The sequence below is a fragment of the Monodelphis domestica genome, chromosome 7 (genome assembly GCF_027887165.1).
Source record: "Monodelphis domestica isolate mMonDom1 chromosome 7, mMonDom1.pri, whole genome shotgun sequence".
Lineage (NCBI taxonomy): Eukaryota > Metazoa > Chordata > Mammalia > Didelphimorphia > Didelphidae > Monodelphis > Monodelphis domestica.
In genome coordinates this window covers 159853405-159875483 of record NC_077233.1, presented here as the reverse complement: position 1 = coordinate 159875483, position 22079 = coordinate 159853405, and the positions used below count along the sequence as shown (strand labels likewise).

At 38.9% G+C, this 22079-nt stretch overlaps 1 protein-coding gene across 1 annotated transcript in view; it reads right to left on the bottom strand.

The window, feature by feature from the left end:
• PSAT1 (phosphoserine aminotransferase 1) overlaps window positions 1-19543 on the bottom strand; it is a 65180-nt gene extending 45637 nt beyond the window's left edge. Inside the window, exons 1-6 of the mRNA XM_001367044.5 lie at window positions 19198-19543; window positions 13455-13515; window positions 13215-13284; window positions 12102-12307; window positions 11177-11349; window positions 7264-7433 (exon numbers count right to left, since the gene is read on the bottom strand). Coding sequence (XP_001367081.2) covers window positions 7264-7433; window positions 11177-11349; window positions 12102-12307; window positions 13215-13284; window positions 13455-13515; window positions 19198-19257 — 740 coding nt within the window. The 5' untranslated portion in view covers window positions 19258-19543. The remainder of the gene's footprint in view (window positions 1-7263; window positions 7434-11176; window positions 11350-12101; window positions 12308-13214; window positions 13285-13454; window positions 13516-19197) is intronic.
• Window positions 19544-22079: the final 2536 nt, after the last annotated feature.

Sequence of the window (22079 nt, the reverse complement as noted above, 5' to 3'; positions counted from 1 at the left end):
GATCAACACCTCACACCCTACACCAAGATAAACTCAGAATGGGTGAATGACTTGAACATAAAGAAGGAATCTATAAGTAAATTAGGTGAACACAGAATAGTATACATGTCAGACCTTTGGGAAGGAAAAGACTTTTAAAACCAAGCAAGACATAGAAAGAGTCACAAAATGTAAAATTAATAATTTTGATTACATCAAATTTAAAAGTTTTTGTACAAACAAAACCAATGTAACCAAATTAAGAAGGGAAGCAACAAATTGGGAAACAATCTTCATAACAAAAACCTCTGACAAAGGTCTAATTACTCAAATTTATAAAGAGCTAAATCAATTGTACAAAAAATCAAGCCATTCTCCAATTGAAAAATGGGAAAGGGACATGAATAGGCAGTTTTCAGCCAAAGAAATCAAAAATATTAATAAGCACATAAAAAAGTGTTCTAAATCTCTGATAATCAGAGAGATGCAAATCAAAACAACTCTGAGGTATCACCTCTTACCTAGCAGATTGGCATTAATAACATGACAGCAAAGGAAAGTAATGAATGCTGGAGTGGATGTGGCAAAGTCGGCACATTAATTCATTGCTGATGGAGTTGTGAATTGATCCAACCATTCTGGAGGGCAATTTGGAACTATGCCCAAAGGGCACTGAGAGACTGTCTGCCCTTTGATCTGGCCATACCCCTGCTGGGTTTGTACCCCAAAGAGATAATAAGGAAAAGGACATGTACAAGAATATTCATAGCTGTGATCTTTGTTGTGGCAAAAAATTGGAAAAGGAAGGGATGCCCTTTAATTGGGGAATAGCTGAACAAATTGTGGTATATGTTGGTGATGGAATTGTGCTCAAAGGAATGATAAACTAGAAGAATTCCATGTGAACTGGAGCGACCTCCAAGAACTGATGCAGAATGAAAGGAGTAGAACCAGGAGAATATTGTACACAGAGACTAATACACTGTGGTACAATCGAATGTAATGGACTTCTCCATTAGTAGCAATGCAGTGAACCTGAACAACTTGGAGGAATCTACGAGAAAAACCACTATCCACATTCAGAGGAAACACTGTGGGAGTAAAAACACCGAAGAAAAACAACTGCTTGAATACATGGATTGAAGGAATATGGTTGGGGATGTAGACTCTAAATGAACATCCTAGTGCAAACAACATGGAAATAGGTTCTGATCAAGGACACAAGTAATCCCCAATGAAACTGTGCATCGGCTGCGGGAAGTGTGGGTGGAGGGGAGGGAGGGAAATAAAGTGAGTATAGAAAGGAAGGAAGGAAGGAAGGAAGGAAGGAAGGAAGGAAGGAAGGAAGGAAGGAAGGAAGGAAGGAAGGAAGGAAGGAAGGAAGGAAGGAAGGAAGGAAGGAAGGAAGGAAGGAAGGAAGGAAGGAAGGAAGGAAGGAAGGAAGGAAGGAAGGAAGGAAGGAAGGGAAAAAAAAGAAAATCTGCAAACTTACAATAAATTTTAAAAAAAATAAAGAGTCAAAGGTCTTCCAAGCAGAGGGACCAGACCAAGCCCAGTGACATAAGAAGAGAATAAGAGATAATGTGAGTTTCAAGTGCTTGCTTCCATACACTTTCACCTGCTTTCTTAGGGAACCTGAGACTATTTTGGAGATACAGATTCAAGACAAAGGTAGCCCAGGCCTAGCTCATCATTAATAGTGCCTCTATAATTGGGACAAGATGACAGACTACAATGAAATAAAGACAAGATCCTCAGAGACAAGTCCTAGTCTCTGAGACTCTACACCCAATAACTATTCTAGATTCTGAGAGTCTTATTAAAAAAAAAAATTTCATCAGTTCCAAGGCTACCTAAACCCTATAGGGCCATAAAAACTTTGGGTATCAAGGGAAGACACAGTCCTTGTAACACATAGTCCCAAAATGTTCAAAGTATCTTAAAATGTGATTCCAAATACCTCTAATACTATTTCAACAACTAAGGGGCACTCAGCTTAATCAGGGAAAGAACCCGGCATGTGGAATAGAAAACCAGGATTCCAGAGCCAGCTTCATGACTTGCCAGCAATTGAACCTTATACAAAACATTCAATGCCTCAGTTCCACATCAGTAAAACAAGGAAGGATAATGTTGGCACTATGTCAGAAGACTGTTGTGAAGACCAATGAGATAAGTATTACAAAAAGCTAAAGAGATAGTTATTATTAACTTCAAGGTTCATTATTTTCTTTTTACACATATTGTTATTGAACTTAAAAACCCATTTCCTGAATCAATTGCCCTAAACTGCTTCAATTTCATCTTTAACAAGGTTAGCTTGTAGGTCTGTAAGTGCCTGGGAATTTCCTTTTGACATATGTATCCAGAATGTGCCTTTTTAATTTCTTCAATTTTCAATTCTTTGCCATCACAAAAAGAGTTGCTCTAAGTATTTTTGTACAACTAGTTCTTTTTTTTTTCTATAACTTCTTTGACTTAGTAATTGTATTGCTAGGTCGAGCATAGTTCCAACTTGTTTTCCAAAATGGTTAGATTAGTTCACAACTCCACCAACAATGTATTAGTTGCAATTTTTCCACATTTGTCATTTTCCTTTTCTGACACATTTTTAGGCAATCTGATAGGAGTGAAGGGCTATCTCAGAGAGTTGTTGTAATTTGAATTTCCCTAACTAGTGCTGATGTAGATCACTTTTTCATGTGACTACTGATGGCTTTGATTTCTTTTTCTGAAAACTGCCTTCTCATATCTTTTGACCATTTATCAACTGGGGAATAGCTTTTTTATACATATAAATTTGGTCCAGTTCCTACATATTTGAAAAATGAGGCTTCAGAGAAAGAGAAACTTGTAAAATTTCCCCCTCCATTTTCTTTTCTCCCAATTTTGGCTACATTTGCTTTTATTTTGTACAAAAGGTTTTTAATTTCATAAAGTTATCCATTTTGCATCCTGGGATGCTCCCAATATCTTGTTTGGCCTTATACCTAGATCTGACTGGTACATTTTTCCATGCTCCACTAGTTTACCCATGATATAATCCTCTATGCTTAAACAGTATATCCATTTTTATCTTATCTTGTGAGATAAGTTGGTCCTTGCCTAGTTTCTGCCAAACCGTTTCCAGTTTTCAACATTTTGTCAAATGTTGAACCTCTTACCCTAAAAGCTTGGCTCTTTGGCTTTACCAAGTCCTAGATTATTATGGACATTTATTACTATCTATAGATATAGATATATATTATATATTACTATATATAGCTATATCTATAGGTATACCTAAGCTATTCCATTAACACACCACTCTACTTCTTAGCAAGTACCAGATTTTTAAAAAATTTAACATTTTATTTTTTACCTAATTACAAGTGAAAACAATTTTTAACATTCCTTTTTTAAATTCTGAATTTCAAATTCTTTCCCAATGGTTTTACAGATGATCATATTGTAAGTAAAAATTTTGTATTTGTTGATAGCTATTAAGATAAAAATTTTAAAAGAAAAGATGTCAAGGAAATGAGGGCTCAAGAGAGATGGATAATACTCAGGAATGAAATTCTGGACAATACAATCACCAATTAACCTAATTAGACAATAACGGAAGTCACTAAAAATAAACAACCTAGCAGCTTAATAATCTGATGAGCTCAGATTTTTAAAGGACATGTACAAGAAGATGGAAAGACACCTATAAGGAAGATAATTACTATGAGGTGGCATAGAAAAAGCAAAATCTTGAGTTGAAACTTACAGAAAAAAGTGAGAATAACAAAAAAAAAGTCTTAGTAAGAGAGTAAAGATAAATTGCTTGGTAAAACGGGAATAGGTACTAATAATAGATGAGATGAAGCAAGCTTTACAATCCTTATCATTTTCCCTTCATCATTTCTCTATAAAGCAAAATGATCTTAAGACTGAAAGGGGTAGAAAAAACATGATCAAGAGAAAATTGAAACCCCAAGTTAGATTAGGTTATAGTAACAGCCAACAATACATCAAACAAAGTTTCTCATAATATCCTTGTGAACAAGATGGAGAAATATGACCTGGGTTATCATAAGGTTACATGATTATATGGCTCATTAAAGATTGAAGCCTAAAGTACTGATTAATGGATCAATATTAATGTGGAAGGAGATCTTTAGTGGCAATACTTAATAGTCTATCTTAATTCTTATCAGATTCAACACTTTTAGTACCCATGTCTGAAACAAAACAACAACAACAACAACAACAACAAAAACAGAAAGTTAACATCAATTTTGCTGATGACAGAATTATAAGGAACAACAAAAACAGAAAGTTAACATCAATTTTGCTGATGACATAGAATCATAAGGAATAACCAACATATTTTAGGGCAGAATAATGCCCCCAAATACTGAAAGAATGTTAAGATGGGATAAATTTAACAAGATAAAATTAATATATAAAATCTAGTATTTAAGTTGAATAAGTATGGCACAAATAGAGAAGTCCTGGGTTTAAGAGTACTTCACATGGAAAATTAGGGTTTTATTTGGCTGTAGCTTCAATGAGCCTACAGATGTTGTCAAAAATGCTAATATCACCCTGGGTTTTCTTTAATATAAGTATAACATCCAGAAAAGTGGAAGGAGCCCTACTCTGTCTTGGCAAAAGGACATATGGAGTAGTATATCTATTTCTGGAACCCAAAAATGATTAGAGTTTAGCCAGGAGGAGGAAACCAGATAAAGACCACTCCATAAAAAGTGATGGGTAAAGAGACCAAAGATTTGGAATCTAGATAAAAAGAAAATGTAGTGGGTTGTGAGACCTGTCTTTGACTATCTTAAGGGCTATGATATCAAAGGAAATTAAATGTTCTATGAAGCTCAAAGAAGACAAAACTAGTACCAATGGAAAGAAGTTACAAGGAGGCAGATTTCAGCTCAAGGAAAGGCTTGTCAATAAATGAGTTGTGTGCAAAAATGGAAAGGGTTGTCGTTCCTGTTAACAAGAGTTTAAAAAGAAGCTACACAATCATATGTCAGAAATGACAAAGAACATGGGGCAGGATACTGAACTAGCAATAATGGAACTCTTCCAACAGTTTCTACACTGGACTTTTGTAGTAGTAAAGAATGAGAAACATAATAGATATCCATTAATGGAGGAATGACCAAATAAGATATTGTACATGAATATAGTGAAAAATTGTGGATGTATAAGATTTACATATGGTACTATATATACAAACACATACATACTATATATAAATATGTATATACACATATAAACATATCTGTGTACACATATACATTATACATATATATTCAAACATTCACTATAAATAATGGAAATGATGAATACAGAGAAGCATGGAAAGACTTATATAAACTGATGCACAATGAAGTAAGTTGACCCAGAGAACAAACAGAAATGACTATATCAATGTAAATGTAAATAATGATCAAAACTGAATGCTGTGAAATTATGATGACTAAGCCTGGCCTCTGTTTATCTTTTATCTTTTTCTTTCTTTGGTGTCCAGGTTTAGGCATCTCTAAATAGGTTTGTTGACAGATAGAAGAATGGACAGACAGATGGACAGACAGAGGTACTGTATGATTGAAAATCTGTTACTCTAAAAAAGAACTACATATCCCAAGAGCCCACTGACTTCCTGTCATTACATACTTCCTGTAGACAGAGGATAAATTGAGTGGGCGGTCCTACTTTGCAGTCTTTACTTCCTGTCCCAAGCTTGGTGGTGGTAAGGCAGGTGTCTGAACTGGCTGATCAGCCATGGGCATGTTGTCTTGATTTTGTATCTTCTACTACAGGTGTGGAATACTACATATAACATCAAATTTTTTTGCATTGCAAATAATTTTTAATTCTTTGCTCACTGTGATAGGGGAGGAAGAAGGGATTTATGAAAAATTATTTCATAAAAATAGGTTTATTCTGGGACATTTTGGAGCAAAACAGAATCACTTGTTCCATAAAACCTAACCTCCTGCTACTACTACTGCTATCTTCCCTTTTTCTATCTATCTACCTATATTTTGCTACTGTATAGGGTTTGGTTTTTTAAACTCTTACTTTCCATCATAGAATCAATACTGTGTTTTGGCTCCATGGCAAGAGTGGCAAGGGCCAGCTAGGAAGTTTCTGAGGCCATATCTGAATGAACCCAGGACCTCATTTCTCCAGGCTTGGCTCTCCATCCCTGAGGCATTTAGCTGCCCCCTGGTCATTTTTTTTTTTAAAAGAAAACTCCTACTGAGAAGAAGTGGCACTTCCAAAGAGGGCACCACCCTCACCCCCAGCCCCATTTCCTGCCAAGCTCTGTCTCTCCTGAGGTGCACAGGGAGACTCCAGCCATGCTGATGAAAACTTCTCCTTAGTGACCTCTCTCCCAAGCTACATATCCAGTTGCTGCTCCCCTCACTGAAATGAAAGCCCACTGTGAGTCGACCCATAAATTCATTGATATTTATATTGCCAGAACCTAATGTAGAGCCTAGAACATAGTAGGTATTTGCTGATTGATTATGCAATGTCCCAGTGTGAATCCTTTAAGACAAAAGAAATTCACCCAGAGGAACTTTCTACTCACTGCTTTCTCATTTCTCTTTGAGGCAACATTGCTTTTATCCACTTTATTAATAAATGAAAATGCCCCAGTATGAAAAGATAAATCTAGCCATCTACACACTGAGGACCTAAATCTTCTTTTCCTCTCCCTTCTCAGTCCTTCAGGAGATTCTCGGGCAGTTAATAAATCCTGAGTGCCGGCAGATTTCCATAAGGAGAAGCCCTTGAGCATAGAGTTGAAAAGTTGAAAAACTGCTGCTGAATGGTGCTGCTGTGTGAGCTCTCATTCAGCTGGTTTGACACTTAGATGAAGGGTCCCCTGCAGATTTAGCTAAAAAGTAAAATTGCATTCTGAAGCCAACCATTTTACTCCAAAGAGCTGCTGGATTATGGCAGCTCAGGGAGGGGGAGGAGGCTCCTACTTTGCAGTCCTCCACAAAAATGAAATGGTTCTTTTAAATGCAAGTCACAGCAGTGAGGCCCCGACAAGCTGCAGGTTAATAGCAAATGCTGGCCAGTGGCAAATAACCATACCCAAGAGCCAAGCAAGGGAAGAGAAGGAGCGAGGGAGGGAGGAGGCCTTAACAAAAGGATCTGAGAAGATTAAATCACTTGTGAACAGAAATATTTCCCTCCTTAAAAGAAGGCATTTCCATGTTTGTTTTCTTAAAATATAGCCCCAGATCCCATTCTTAAATACAAAGTCCCCACCATTACCTGAAGCAGGGAGGGGTGTTATATAAGGAGTTGTTCCCGGCTTGAACTTTGTAGTCTAACACAGACGGACATTCTTTCAGTGCAAATCCCAGCAAGTCCTCCCGTACTATCACCACAGTGACCCCAGCGGAGCCAATGTTCTTCTGGGCACCAGCAAAGATCACACCAAACTTAAAAAAAAAAAAGTAGCCATTTTAAGAGGTCATACAATGGCAAATTGGAGCTAGATGAAGTCCCAGAGGTCATCTAGTCCAAACACTTACTTTACTGAGAACCTGGGACCCTGGGCAAGTCACCACTAGGAAATGTTCGAAGCAGATAGAATCTAGATCCAGATCTTCAGATTCCAAGTCTAGTACTCCATTCACTAAGCCAAAGATGCCACCCTCTAATTGGGATTCATAAAGTCACAAAAACTTCTAAACCCCCTTTTCAGATATCTATTTGTTTCTAAACTACAGTTACAAAAACCAGAACACTGTACATAGTCACTGAAACATTGTGGGAGGATCAAATGTAATTGATTTTGCTACTAATAGCAATGCAGTGATCCAGGACAATTAAGAGGAGCTTAAGAGAAAGAAGGCTATCCACATCTAGAGAAAAAACTGTGGGAGCAGAAATCCAGAAGAAAAACATGCTTATCACTTGTTTATGTGGGTATAGGCTTTGGGGTTTGGGTTTTAAAAGATGACTCTACTACAAAAATGAATAATATACATATAATATGTGTGATAATATACATATAAAACCCAGTGAAACTGCTTGTCAACTCCAGGAGGGGGGGGAGAAGAGGAGAGACAAGAATCATGAAACCATGGAAAAAGATTAAAAAAGAAAAGAAAATGTAAAAGAAAAATAAACAAATTATGGCTATAGATGACAACAAATAATTTATCAAAAGATAATTTCAGAGGCTTAGATGCTCTATTTTTAGCAGAGAGTCTAAGTGAGCATACAAATGAACTCAGCTAAATTATAAGGAGCAACATTCATTCTCTGAAGTGAGACCTGAACTGAACAGGGACCAAGGATCTGAAGAGACCACAAAAGGTCATTTAGTCCATCCCCTCTATATTTTACAGATGAGGAAACTTAAGAGGATAAATGACTTGTCCAAGGTCACAAAGGTAGGATTTGAACCCATGTCCTTTGAATTATCACCCAGCACTATTTCCAAAATAGTGATATTGCCTCTGATTTTTTTTTGACACTGCTTTACTTCTCTTTTGTCTTTATCATAGTTTTTCAGCTATTACATTTTCCCTGCACCCAATTATATCTTCCTAGAGAAGAGACATTTTTTTCCAGCTATCCATAATGGGCATTTAATAAGTATGTTAGATTCAACCAGATCTAGATTCAGAAAGACTTTCTTTAACATGGGGCAACTAATATTGTCACCTTCCTACTCTTTAGCTCCTTTGCCCCAAAACAATAAAATGGTCTTGATATGTATTGTTCCTGGTAAACCTAAGAAAGTGCTAACAGGTCCTCATGGCTATTATATTCAGAAGAGGCCAAATCAGGTTAATTCTCCATTCACTTAGGGCCAACTTCAACTGTGTAGTATGTTTCCTTGGCTTCACATCAAGCAGAAACCAGAGATGAGTGATGATGAAATGTTATTTTGTGTCAAAGCCAGGTACAGTATAAAAGACTAGATCTCCACTTAGTAATACAGTATGCTTTTCCAGAAAAAAAGATCCACTTGTTTATTTTTATTTTCCAGGAAAGCATGTTTTGCATCTATCCAAGTGTGGATGGAAGATAAATCTTCTAAGTGTCTCCCCACATTCTTTATCACGTCGACTGCTTTCGGTAACAGTTTGGCTAATGCAGTATTCAAAAGAGTGGCCCTACTCTGAATGCTGTTGAAGCACTTTAAAAAAAACAAAAAAAAAAAACCTTCTTGGGGTAGCAAGGTAGCGCAGTAGCTAGAAGGCTGGGTCTGGAGGAAGACTCATCTTCCTAAGTTCAAATCTAGCTTCAGATCCTTATACTAATTATGTGACCCGGGACAAGTCATTTAACCCTGTTTGCCTAAAAACAAACCAAAAAACTGTTTAGTTTCATGAAAAGTACAAAGAAATAATGTTTTCTTTCAGTCTAAAACTTTTTCCAGACTCTACACTACAGAAAAGTAGAGAACAAAAGCTAAGGCTTTTCTTAAGGAAACAATATAAAGATTTTTTAAAACTTATCGGCTTAAGATCATTGCCCTCTCAGCCACTAGAAGTTATTACATCTGAAGTTACTATCTAAGGGAAGTGTCTGCTGCATTCAAAGTTAAGACAAGGGTGACAGAGAAGATTTTTTTCAAAAATTGAAAGGAGAGATCAATGAAGTAAGAACTAAATAATCATAATTCTCAAATGATAATCCTAAACTATATTTTAACATCTTGCATTACTTCAAGAATGTTACCTCAAATCATGTCAAGATAGACATATCTATGGATGAGGGAACTGTTCTAGTCTGGACATCTTTACACTAGAAATGTTGATATTATAGAATAATGTTAAATTAAATAAAATCATTTCTGGCATATTTGTGCTAAAACACAGTACAGTATAAATGTTTATTTTCTTTGATAATATATAGGTGTGCAACAGCACCAATGAAATACAGTAACATGTGGGGTAAGTTCATATCCTCTTCCTAAAATTCCCCTAAAAGGCTTCATCCTTTTTGATCATGCTAATATGCTTCCTGTGCTTTCTCCTTCTGCCCAAAAAATATATGTCTGGGCATACAGGCCTGTATATTGGGGGTTCCCCCCCAAATTAACCCTCACAGAATAATGGCATGTTCTGTGTCCCTTCAGAAAAATGGGAAGAAGGAAGGAAGGAAGGAAGGAAGGAAGGAAGGAAGGAAGGAAGGAAGGAAGGAAGGAAGGAAGGAAGGAAGGAAGGAAGGAAGGAAGGAAGGAAGGAAGGAAGGAAGGAAGGAAGGAAGGAAGGAAGGAAGGAAGGAAGGAAGGAAGGAAGGAAGGAAGGAAGGAAGGAAGGAAGGAAGGAAGGAAGGAAGGAAGGAGGGAAGGAGGGAAGGAGGGAAGGAGGGAAGGAGGGAAGGAGGGAAGGAGGGAAGGAGGGAAGGAGGGAAGGAGGGAAGGAGGGAAGGAGGGAAGGAGGGAAGGAAGGAAGGAAGGAAGGAAGGAAGGAAGGAAGGAAGGAAGGAAGGAAGGAAGGAGGGAAGGAGGGAAGGAGGGAAGGAGGGAAGGAGGGAAGGAGGGAAGGAGGGAAGGAGGGAAGGAGGGAAGGAGGGAAGGAAGGAAGGAAGGAAGGAAGGAAGGAAGGAAGGAAGGAAGGAAGGAAGGAAGGAAGGAAGGAAGGAAGGAAGGAAGGAAGGAAGGAAGGAAGGAAGGAAGGAAGGAAGGAAGGAAGGAAGGAGGGAGGGAGGGAGGGAAGGAGGGAAGGAAGGAGGGAGGGAAGGAGGGAGGGAAGGAGGGAGGGAAGGAGGGAGGGAAGGAGGGAGGGAGGGAGGGAGGGAGGGAGGGAAGGAAGGAGGGAGGGAGGGAGGGAGGGAGGGAGGGAGGGAGGGAAGGAAGGAAGGAAGGAAGGAAGGAAGGAAGGAAGGAAGGAAGGAAGGAAGGAAGGAAGGAAGGAAGGAAGGAAGGAAGGAAGGAAGGAAAGAAGGAAGGAAGGAAGGAAGGAAGGAAGGAAGGAAGGAAGGAAGGAAGGAAGGAAGGAAGGAAGGAAGGAAGGAAGGAAGGAAGGAAGGAAGGGAGGGAGGGAGGGAGGGAGGGAGGGAGGGAGGGAGGGAGGGAGGGAGAGAAGGAGGGAGGGAGGGAGGGAGGGAGGGAGGGAGGGAGGGAGGAAGGGAGGGAGGGAGGGAGGGAGGGAGGGAGGGAGGGAAGGAAGGGTAATTAGAATGCTGGGCTTCCCAAAAACATTATTTTTTTGTACTATACCTTAGAAACATCCACTGGCTTGGATAAGAAGTTGGAGGACATATCACAAACCAGGACAGCTCCTTTGACATCAGGTACAAAATTAAACTCCACACCATGGACAGTCTCATTTGCACAATAATACACATAAGATGCATCTGGGTTAAGATTCCAGGTGTTTGGATCAGGAATTTCTAGCATTAATTAAAAAAAGAAAAAAGATTCAAGACTGAGTTCCCACTTTTACTTCACTGGCTCATTGCTTATTTTTCCTATTTGGTCAAGAGCAGACTCAGTTTCCTCCACACAATAAGTACAATAATGCAAATCTATCTTCAATAACATTTGAGGGGAGTCATGAACCAATCAATCAGTAAACATTTATTCAAGGGCTTGCTGGGTGGCTCAGTGGATTGAGAGCCAGGCCTAGAGACAGGAGAGCTTGAGTTCAAAACTGGCCTCAGATACTTGCAACCTGTGTGGCTCTAGACAAGTCACAACCTCCATTGAGTAGCCCTTACCACTCTTGACTTGGAACCAATACACAGTATTGATTCCAAGACAGAAGGTAAGGGTTTAAAGAAAAATTGATACTAGAACCAAAGGTATGAGTTTTAAAAAAATGCTTCAATCTTTTGTCACCATCATAGTTATTTTCTTTCCATTTCCCCATGCATTTATTTTTAAAATCTGAGATAGATACCAATGCAGGCACAATGGTTTCTTTCTTTCTTTTTTAAAACACTTACCTTCTATCTTGGGATCACTACAGTGAATTGGTTCCAAGGCAGAAGAGCAGTAAGGGGATCAAGTGACTTGCCCAGGGTCACACAGCTAGGAAGGGTCTCAGGTCACATTTGAACATAGAACCTCCCATCTCTAGGCCTAGCTCTCAATCCACTGAGCTACCCAGTTGCCCCCTTTATACTTAACCCAAATCACTTACTTGTATAACGCTCAAGTTTGGGATGAACAATGTTAACAGTAGCAAACTTTTTGGCCTCTTCGGCTGCTTTGGCAGACCAAGCTCCAGTCACAACGTAATCAGCGCACCTCGCTTCTTTGAGTCCAATCAAGTTTAGAGGGATGGCACTAAACTGGCCAGACCCACCTCCTTGCAGAAAAATCACCTTGTAGTTGTCAGGAACATTTCTGTATCAAAGCAGAGATAACATTTACTATAAAGAAACATAAGACTAGAGGATTCTAACTGACTCACCTATACAGCATTTACATGTGATGCATGTCATAAAAAGAACACTGAAGTGGGTTTGGAGAGAACGAGTTCTACTCCCTTCTGGAACATGAAATAGCTGTGGAACACGGAGTCTCATCCCTGATTCTTTTTCTGTAAGATGTGGGAGCTAAGACAGAGGATTTCTAAACTCCCATCCTGCTTTATAATTCCATCTCACTAAATGATAAAACTTGCATTGTAAATCATCTTGTTATACGATCAATTTGGTTATACTTTAGTGTCTTACACATAGACATTAGGCAAACCTGTCTCTTCTTAACATCCTCCTCTCTTCACCAGAGAAAAACAGGGGTTTCACTATACTACATAAATAAAATATTACAACATTCCTCTTTACCTTGGCAGGTTAAAAATATACCAGAAAATCAATGACTGTATGTATACCTATTACCTCTCTTCAAACAATCTACTGAAGGACACAAAAAAAATCTGCATGGCACCAGAAATCTCTAGAACACTAAAAACCATGGCAGATCAGCATTTTATAAGTGATTAAGCTGAGAATCATTTTTTTCACTATAAAATCAGTGCTAAGCCAAATGATGTTTTTGATTATGACTTGAGATTTTAGAAGTCTCTTATATTAACTCATGAAGATGTAAATCTAAAAATAAGCACAATATTGTCCAACCTGAGTTCCCTCTCAAATCCAAACAGTCCCAACTCCCATTCTTCATAAAAAGAAATTAAAATGAATACAAAAGACCCACAAAGCTGAGAATAAGCAAAAGAAATCACAGTGTGTGTAGTATACTAAATAAGCAATATTAACATAACCCAGTGTTTAAAAATAAAACTTACAGCAGTTCCCGAACCAGACTCTCTGTTTTTTTAATAATTTTTGCAAAATCAGGTGATCTATGGCTCATTTCTGTGGGAAGTAGGAAAAAAGTAAAAGAAACTTTCATAAACAAACACAAATGAAAGATTCCAGCTCTAATACATCTTTAAATACAGAAAAATTAGATATTTTTTCTAATTAGATACGAGTTTAACTATAATTTTCCAAATCTGAAGTCTCACAAAATGCAGGAATCTTACCAAGGACACTAATTCCAAGTCCTTTGTAGTCTAATAACTCTTTCTGTACTTCCAGCAAAACCTGTAAGAAAAAAAATTAAATTAATTTAAAATAGCATTTGTATCTACACATCTCCAAATTAAGTAATACAGACCCAAAGACCCACATAGACACAAAATTTTAATATAGTTCTGCTAAAAACATATTTTGCTCACAAGGAGTATGTCTAAATAGTGTGTGTGTGTGTGTGTGTATGTATACATACATATATATATGGTGGTGGGGTGAGGCGAATGGCTGAGATCATTTTTATCAAAGAATAAATGGGTATAGAGAAAAATCTAATGGTGTCTTAGTAAATGTTTACAATCGGCTTTCCAAAAAAAAAGTCTTCATTTTAAAATTTAACTTGCATTGTTAATTAAAAATTTCTCTATCATTTTGTACCATCAACAAAACAATATAGTTTTTACTTATCTATATGTTCTATTGTAAATACACTGAAAATTTAACAATCAGATCTAGCCTATTTGAGAAGGCTCCAGAACACCGCTGGGGTAAGGCCAAATTTGTCTTAATATCCAGAAGCTCAACTGAAATTTCAGTTAAAAAGATTTAAACATTTTTTTAAAAGACCATTTTATACAAATTGTGGGGGGTTACTTTTTAAGGGAAACTGCATAAGAGAACTATATTCCAAAAATATCAACAGGCTAGTACACTTGGAGCAAAAAAAACCTATCATATAGCCAAAAAACTCTTCATTAATTGCTTGCAGGAAGTATTTGCCTCCAGTACTTTGGAGTTCAACAGAGTTCATCTGACACATAACATAGCTAATGATGCAGGGAACAAAGATGGGTAAGAAGTGCTGACCAAACTAAAAGCTCTCATGTGGCATCCCAAACACAAGCTTTCTTATTTTCTTTCACTTATCAAATGGTCAGCCCTAAATTATGCTAATACAATTTAACCAAAACTTCAAATTGTAATTCTGAGATGAAAAGGATGCTATATTTCTCCCAAGACATGAATTCACTTAAATATCAACAATGTTTCTTTTTTACAAACTATCTTTATTTATACATACATACATACATACATACATATATATATATATATATATATATTTTTTTTTTTTTAACTCCTATAGATACTTGTTGAATTGAACTGCAGACAGAAGCACTTGGGGAAAAACAACCCATGCTTTATTCACTGAGATCTATTGGGAAAGACTTTCATTCTAAAACATAAAATTAATTCAAGATTCTCCCCAGGCAAAACTATAATAATGAACATCAAATCAAGTGGGATCAGGCCTAGACTAGAGACAGGAGATCCTGGCTTCAAATCTGGCCTCAGACACATTCTGGTTGTGTGACTCTGAGCAAGTCACTTAACCCTCATTGCCTAGCCCTTAGGGTTCTTCTGTCCAGGATCCAATATACACTATTGATTCTAAAGTGGGGGTTGGGGGGGAATCAAGTGGAATGTGGTTTCTATGAGTATAAAGAAGGGGACAGATTAGATCCAGGCAAGTACCTTGTGATGGAAGGAGTCCAGGGTTTGGCCATATAGGGCTGAGTGACCTTGAGTAAATTATGTCTCCTCTGGGAAACCTCAAGTTTAATCATTTGTAAAATAAGAGGATTACATTAGGTGAGCTACCTTCTCTTCTAGCTCAAAGAATGCTGATACACTGGAAAGAGGCCAGCTAGGTGGTGTACTGGATAGCTTGGAGTCAAGACTCCTTTTCCCAATTTCAAATCTGGCCTCAGACTTCTACTAGCTGTCTGACTCTGGGTGAGTCCTGTTTGCCTCAGTTTCCTCATCTGTAAAATTAGTTAAGAGAAGGAAATGGCAAGTGACTCTGGTATCTTTGCTAAGAAAACCCCAAAGGGGGTACACCAAGAGTTCAACATGACTGAAAAACAACCAAACCACAAAATAATGCATCAGAAAAAGGATATGGGCTGAAATCTCACCTCAGATGTTGGCTACCTGTGTAATCTTGGGCAAGTCCCTAATACATAAAATGAGGGAACTGAACTCTGAGCTCCCTTCCAGCTCAGGAATGATCTAAGAGTAATTTAGATCTTTGATATTGCTTACAGAAAATAAATTAAAAAGAATTATCAAAGTAAACATGGTATGTTTTTAAGGTGTAAATACAGTAGTAAATGGCAAGACAGGATAGCAATGGATAGTCATGCCATTTAGATGTGGATCCTGCCTCTGATCCGTACTAGCTCATGACCTGGGCCTGTAGATATTGGGGAAAGGAGTTTCCAAACCAAGAGTTCGGATAAAATCATAGCTCTAGCCAAAAATAAATAAATAAACAAATAAATAAATAGATAAATACAGACATACAGCCACCTGTACTAAAATTCTCAGAAGCAATAATTTATGGCCTGAGTTCATAAAGAACATAAAAAACACACACAAGCACGAAGATTTCCCCTTACAGGTTCATCTTCCCTCTATGAGAGCTCAACCATGCAAACAAAAGCAGTTATTCAGGACAGCATGGTAAGAAGGGCATGAGTTCAAATTCCAAATTTGCTGCTAACTACCCTTGTGACTTCTTATCTCTCTGAACCTCAGTTTTTTCATCTGCCAAATCAGCGGTCTGACCGCCATCCTTAGCTTCTTAGATGGCTCTCTAATTCCTCTGACTCACCCAAGTCCAGGAGGCACATACACGCTACCACTTAGATCCAAAAGTATCAGGGTTTAAAAGGAAGTTATTAATTTCTAAAGTTCAGCATTTTTCTTGCTTCATCATGAGATGGGGATGACCCCTGGACTCTCAAAGGCTATGCTGATAGAACAGAAATTCTACTAAGTCCTACCAAGCTAAAAAGTATTTCACTTCAGATCCTGTTATCTGAGGCCCAGGCTAGGATGACCACATAGCAAAGAATTTTTCAAATACAGCAAATTCTGACCATCTATTAACTTAGAGGGAGATGGTAATCTTTGTCAGGGTACGGTTTACTCATACCCCTGAAATTACAGATCCTTGAATCTGGGATTCATAACTCTATACTCATGTGAGCCTAAATATTTCAACAGTTAAGCTCTTTTCTTAGTGTTCAATTTTTGGTAATAATTATATGAGTAAAATATTAAGCCCATTATGTAAGTAATATCCCAGAACTATGTCCCACTCAAAAAATGTTGCAAAAATAAGACAGAAATTAATAAGTACATGACTCTGGCAGAGGAACCAAAGGTAATGCAAAAAAACTTAGAAATAAAGTAAAGTCTGTTATCTCAGTCATGAACAGTTTATCATTCACTAGTTGGATTGGACATCATCCTCTGAGGGACCTCTCTGTGCTCAAATTCTCTGCTCTTTCTGAGGATTTATTTTGTAACTACGACACTACAAAGCTGGGTTCTTATCTGTTATAGCATTAGATCATGGGACACACAGGGGAGGAATGCTTCCATGGCCTGGGCCCCAAGCTCACATTTAACTGTGAATAGCATTGTCACTCTTCAAAGAGTATTATCTTTATCGTAGCTCAGCAGACTTAAAATCTACTGTAACAATGCAAAAGAGTTGGGGGTTTCCTCAATAATGCATTTTCACTAAAAAACATTTGTTAAATTTTGTTTTGAATTGGCATTGTTCTCACTTTCTGCGTTCTGTGTTTTTATGACTTTTATAAAAAAAAGTATCAACTTGGACAAGAATCAGGATAGGATTGGTGGGCACAGTTGAGTTTCAGATCCAAAATGATTAAGAAATCACAGACCCATATGTATAACCCAGAGGAACTGCTTGTTAGCTCTGGAAGGGGGGAGGGTTGAGGGGAGGGAAAGAACATGAATCATGTAAGCATGGCAAAATATTTTAAAATTTTTAAAAAGGAATAAGAAGGTGAGCCAAAGATCACATCAAGGGTTAAAGAGGCTCACTGGAATATGTGGCTGGGTTATAATATGCAAAAACCTTTCCCATTTCTCCTTAATGCTGGTTCCTTCCTTGTAAAATTACCTCCAAGTCATCATCTTGTGTGTACATAAGAGGTTTGCATGTCTCCCCACTAGACTGTGAGCTTCTGGAGAGCAAGGACTGCTTTTGCCTTTCTTTGTATAGCCAGCATTTAGCCCCATGCTTGGCACATTGTGAGTTTTTAATCAATGCTTGTTGACTTGACAAATAAAAAAAAGAAAGAAAAAGAAATCACAGATCCCTTTGATTATTTGATTATGAAAAGGAATTTCATTTTTAGGTAGAAGCAACAAGGGCCACAGTGTACCTCTGAGTTGTTTTGTTTGTTTTTTTTTCTCTCCACAATAGATTAAGCACCTGGCTAAACTCCCTTTTTCTTAAAATGTCAATATTCAGACTCATCACAGTTTGGTAACATTTCCAAGTAGACTGTTGCTTTTTTCCTCTATTTTGTTGTTGTTGTTGTTGTTGTTTGTTTTGTTTTGGTTTGGGTTTTTTTGGTGGGACCATAAATTTCAGCAGTTTAATCAGGGAAGTACCCTCATCATTGCTGCTTAAGGCAATTCTAATTTCTGAGAGTTGCTCAGGGCACTGCGACTGTAACTTGCCCAGCCAGTCTATCAAAGATACGACTTGAGCCCAGTCTTTTGAACTCCAAAACCTCCTCTCTTATCTCCTTTAATTTCATTTAGAAAAAAAAAAAGAAAAGAAAAAGCCCAGCAGAAGCAGCAGCTTGTCTTTAAGCTCTTTATCTGAAGAACTAAAAGGAGTTTTCTTAACCCATGGAGTTCAGTTGAGAGGGTAAGGGAAAGCAAAGTACCTATTTTTCTTTCCTCTTGACCAAAAGAAAACTTATCTCTTCGTTGTGCTGTATATTATGGAGAAAGCAGCAGGGAAGTGGATAGGGTTTCTCTTTGGAAATCTGGGACTGGCCAGATTGCAGGTCCCTTGAATTCCATTACAAAAAGTTTTTGAAACATCCCCTAGTTCATCCCTCTGTGATTAGCAACAACTATAACAAGTGTCGTTTACAGGTGTCTCCCCCTTCACTGAAGGAGGGGACTAAGTTTCTCACCCTTCCCAGGGATTAGCACAGTGCCTGGCACGTGGTTAGCGTTTAATAAAAGTTTTCAGACTGACTGAGCACGGAGGAAAAGTGGGGTCAGCAACCCATCCCCAGGCTCTCGGTGGTGAAAAAGTCAGGGAGACAAAACTAGGAGTGAACGGCACCTGTATCATTACTAGCAGGGGGCCCTGGGCAAAGCTTAAGGCAAAACGAGGGGGCTGGACTGGAGGTCCTTACAGGTCCTTTCAAACTCTTTATGATTTCTCTACCTGCAGATGGGTATTGCTTCCCTCTCTAACCAGACCAGGGACAAGAATGCGACTCTGCTTGAAAGCTGTCCTAGGGGTAGGGGACTGCTGCAGATAACTCTGCCAGGCAGTAGTTGCACGTCCAGGAAGGGCACAGAGCCCAGGGCAGTGAGTCAAATAGTCGGCCACGAGGCGGTTCTGCACCGTTGCTCTAGTTGCTAAAGTGGAGGCCTAATCTTGGCAGTGGCGTTGACCGTGCCAGCCTGGTGAGCTAGTGCATCTCAAGTTGCCTTGAACAAGGACTCCGGGGCTACAAAAATGGGGGGGGGGGATAGAATAGCAGGGAACCCCGCTAGAGAAGGGGCTCCCCGCTGCAAATGGGGAAAGAAGGTACTAAGGCAGCTACGAAAATGCATATGCCTCTCCCCGCCCCCAACCTCCCCTGGTTCTTCCGCCCCTCTCGGGGAGCGCCTGGCACTTACGGAGCGAGGAAGCTTGGCGGGTCCCGGGCCGAAGTTGACCACCTGGCGAAGAGTGTCCATGGTGCTGAGCGCAGCCCTCGCGTATGCACAAGAGACCTGGGAGAAAAAGAAGGAGAAAGAAATAGAGAGCCCGTGGCACTATGGACCAAGCAGCGAGAGCTCCTGGATGCCCTCTCCGCGCCCCCCGCGTTCTGCTACCATTCCCACCGGCCCCGCTTTTTCATTGGTTCCCTTTGTCCACTGCCCTCCGCGTATTGGTGGGGCTCGAAGCGGCTCGCTGTCTCATTGGCTAAGACGGCACGCGCAGGCAGCGTGATTGCCCCTCCTTCCATCGCCTCCGTTTTCTATCTCTCTTTTAAGTTTCCAGCCCCTTTTCCACGCAAGGCAGGCTCGAGATTGCACCATCTGACAGTGGCTCGAAGCGATGTCGTGCCCATGTTCATTTCCTTGACTCCTAGACCGTATCTCTGCAAGAAAAAGACTTGAGAAAGACATACGACTGCGAACTAATACTTAGTTTTTTGCTTGTTTTTAAAGTGAGTCATAGTTTGTGTTAATCAATCTACAAACCTGCATTTATTAAGCACTTAGTTAGCGTCCTTCCCTTTGCCAAGTACTGAGGATGCAAAGACAGAAAGTCGGTTCTTGAGCTCTAGGAGCTTACACTCTTATGGGGAAGGGCCCTTTTAGATACAGGGTCTTAGGCAGTGAACTGATGCCATACAAAATAACACTAACTTTATTAGGCCTATTTTGGAGCTATCTTTTTATTTGTTTTTTGTTTTTTTAAAGATGCTTGGTATCTTCTTAATTTGGGAGGAGGGTCCATAGAATTTCCACTTCATCTCTTATCTCCGGAAAAGTAGGAGAAAGGGCTGAGGGAGTATCACAATAAGAAAGAAACACTATCTCTGGGAAGGGGCTCCTTTTGCAATGAATAATAAAGAGAAAATTGATCTTAAAATGATTTTAAAATTCTTAATTTTTTTCACAATAACGATACTAACATTTAAATAGTTTTTGATATAGATGCATAGGTATGTGTGTTTGTGCAGATGCGTATAATCTGATCATTTGAGGAAAAACCTTGTGAGGCAGGTCCATTATTAACTGCATATACCAAATAAGAAAATTGTAGTTCTCTAAAGTTAAATGACTTGCCCAGGGTTACACAGCTAGTAAACGTTTCAACCAGGATTTGAATGTGGATTTTCCTGTCTCCCAAATCCAATCCAAAAATTAGGAGAGCCATGATAGAATTGTTAAATAATTTAGTCAGCCAATGCATGCCATTAAAGGCTATGCAAGCACATCTATCATGAGGAAGCTCTCTAGATCAGTGGTTCTCAACCTGTGGGTCGTGACCCCAGTGTGGGTCCAACAACCAAAACACAGGGGTCGCCTAAAACCATCAGAAAATACATATTTCCAATGGCTTTAGCCACTGAGAAATCACGCTACTTTACAGCAAGATCTCGGAAAGAATGGGGACCCTGCTGCCCGCACATTTTACTAATATTAGTTACCTATCAGCAGCCCTCCCCCTATGAGGGACATGCATTTACCCTGTTGCCTGGAGACTGGACTCAAACAGAGACCCACAGAGAGCACCTGGGCGCTGGTTACTGAGGGGTTAAGATCGAGTCCTGGAGCACATAACAGAGCCCAGTAACCTCAGCAAAGTGAAGCCTCAGCTCGAAATGGAGGGAAAGGACAAGAAGAAGAAGGCAGTGTCTGCTCCCCAGGCAGGACTTACCTCCCGTCCCAACGCTCAGGCTACCTCCTGCTGGATTAATATTTCTCAACATATAATTAAATATTGTTTTTGTGATTAATCACTATGTTTAAATTATGCTTGATTTGTATCAATGAGAATACATAATGCATATCAGGTATTTACATTCCAAATCATAACTGTAGCAAAATTACAGTTTTGAAGTAGCCACCAAAATAATTTTTGGGTTTGAGGTCACCACAACATGAGGAACTGTATTGCGGGGTCACGGCATTAGAAAGGTTGAGAACCACTGCTCTAGATAAAGTTTTATAACTGCTGTAGTAACTATTAGTTGACCTTTTGACTAATATGAAGTGATGCAAAGTGAAGTGAGCCAAACCAGAAGAACATTGTCCAAGATGAAATAGCCAAAGGTTAGAAAAGTTGGAAGTGGGTTTTTTTGTTCTTTAGATATGATTATCCTCCTTGAGTTCAGTCCTCAAACCTAGGAGGTTAGTTTTGGAAGAAATGGACAAGACCAATTCATAAGCAATTTAGTCGTTATCTGCCTTTTGAGTTCTTTGTTTCAACTCCTTAGGAAAGAGTCTGAAGATTCTCTGCAAATACGGTTCTCAGCTTTGGGAACTTTAAACAGATAAAAAATTAATTCCTTAAAAAAAATTGTAATGAATAATATGGAAATAAGTTTTGTTCTATAATACATGAATAACCCCAACTGAATTACTTCTCAGCTCTGGGAGGTGAAAAGGAAGAAAGGACAAGATAAATCATAAATTTGTAAAACTTGTGTGGAAATTTGTTATTAAAGTAAATATAAAAAAAAAACAACAAAAGTTTTTTGAGACCAATTCTCCTCACTTATGCTGGAAGTACCTGGAAGTAGGCTAATTCTACTATTGATTGTGTTAACTGGGTTTTTGGGAGCCCCAAGTTTGCTCCTGTCCCTTGGCAACTTGCCTTAAGGTAAGTCCCAGACTGATCTTGTTTTAGACTGACCAAAGGACCACCAAGCATCTATTGAATATCCTGAATAGGAGTGATAGAAATGCTCAAGTCCTCAATCACACTTTTTGCTTTAGAAGTTTCCCCTGCATTGTATCAGAGATCCATTCCCAGGATGACCAGCATCTAGCTAGAATCATCC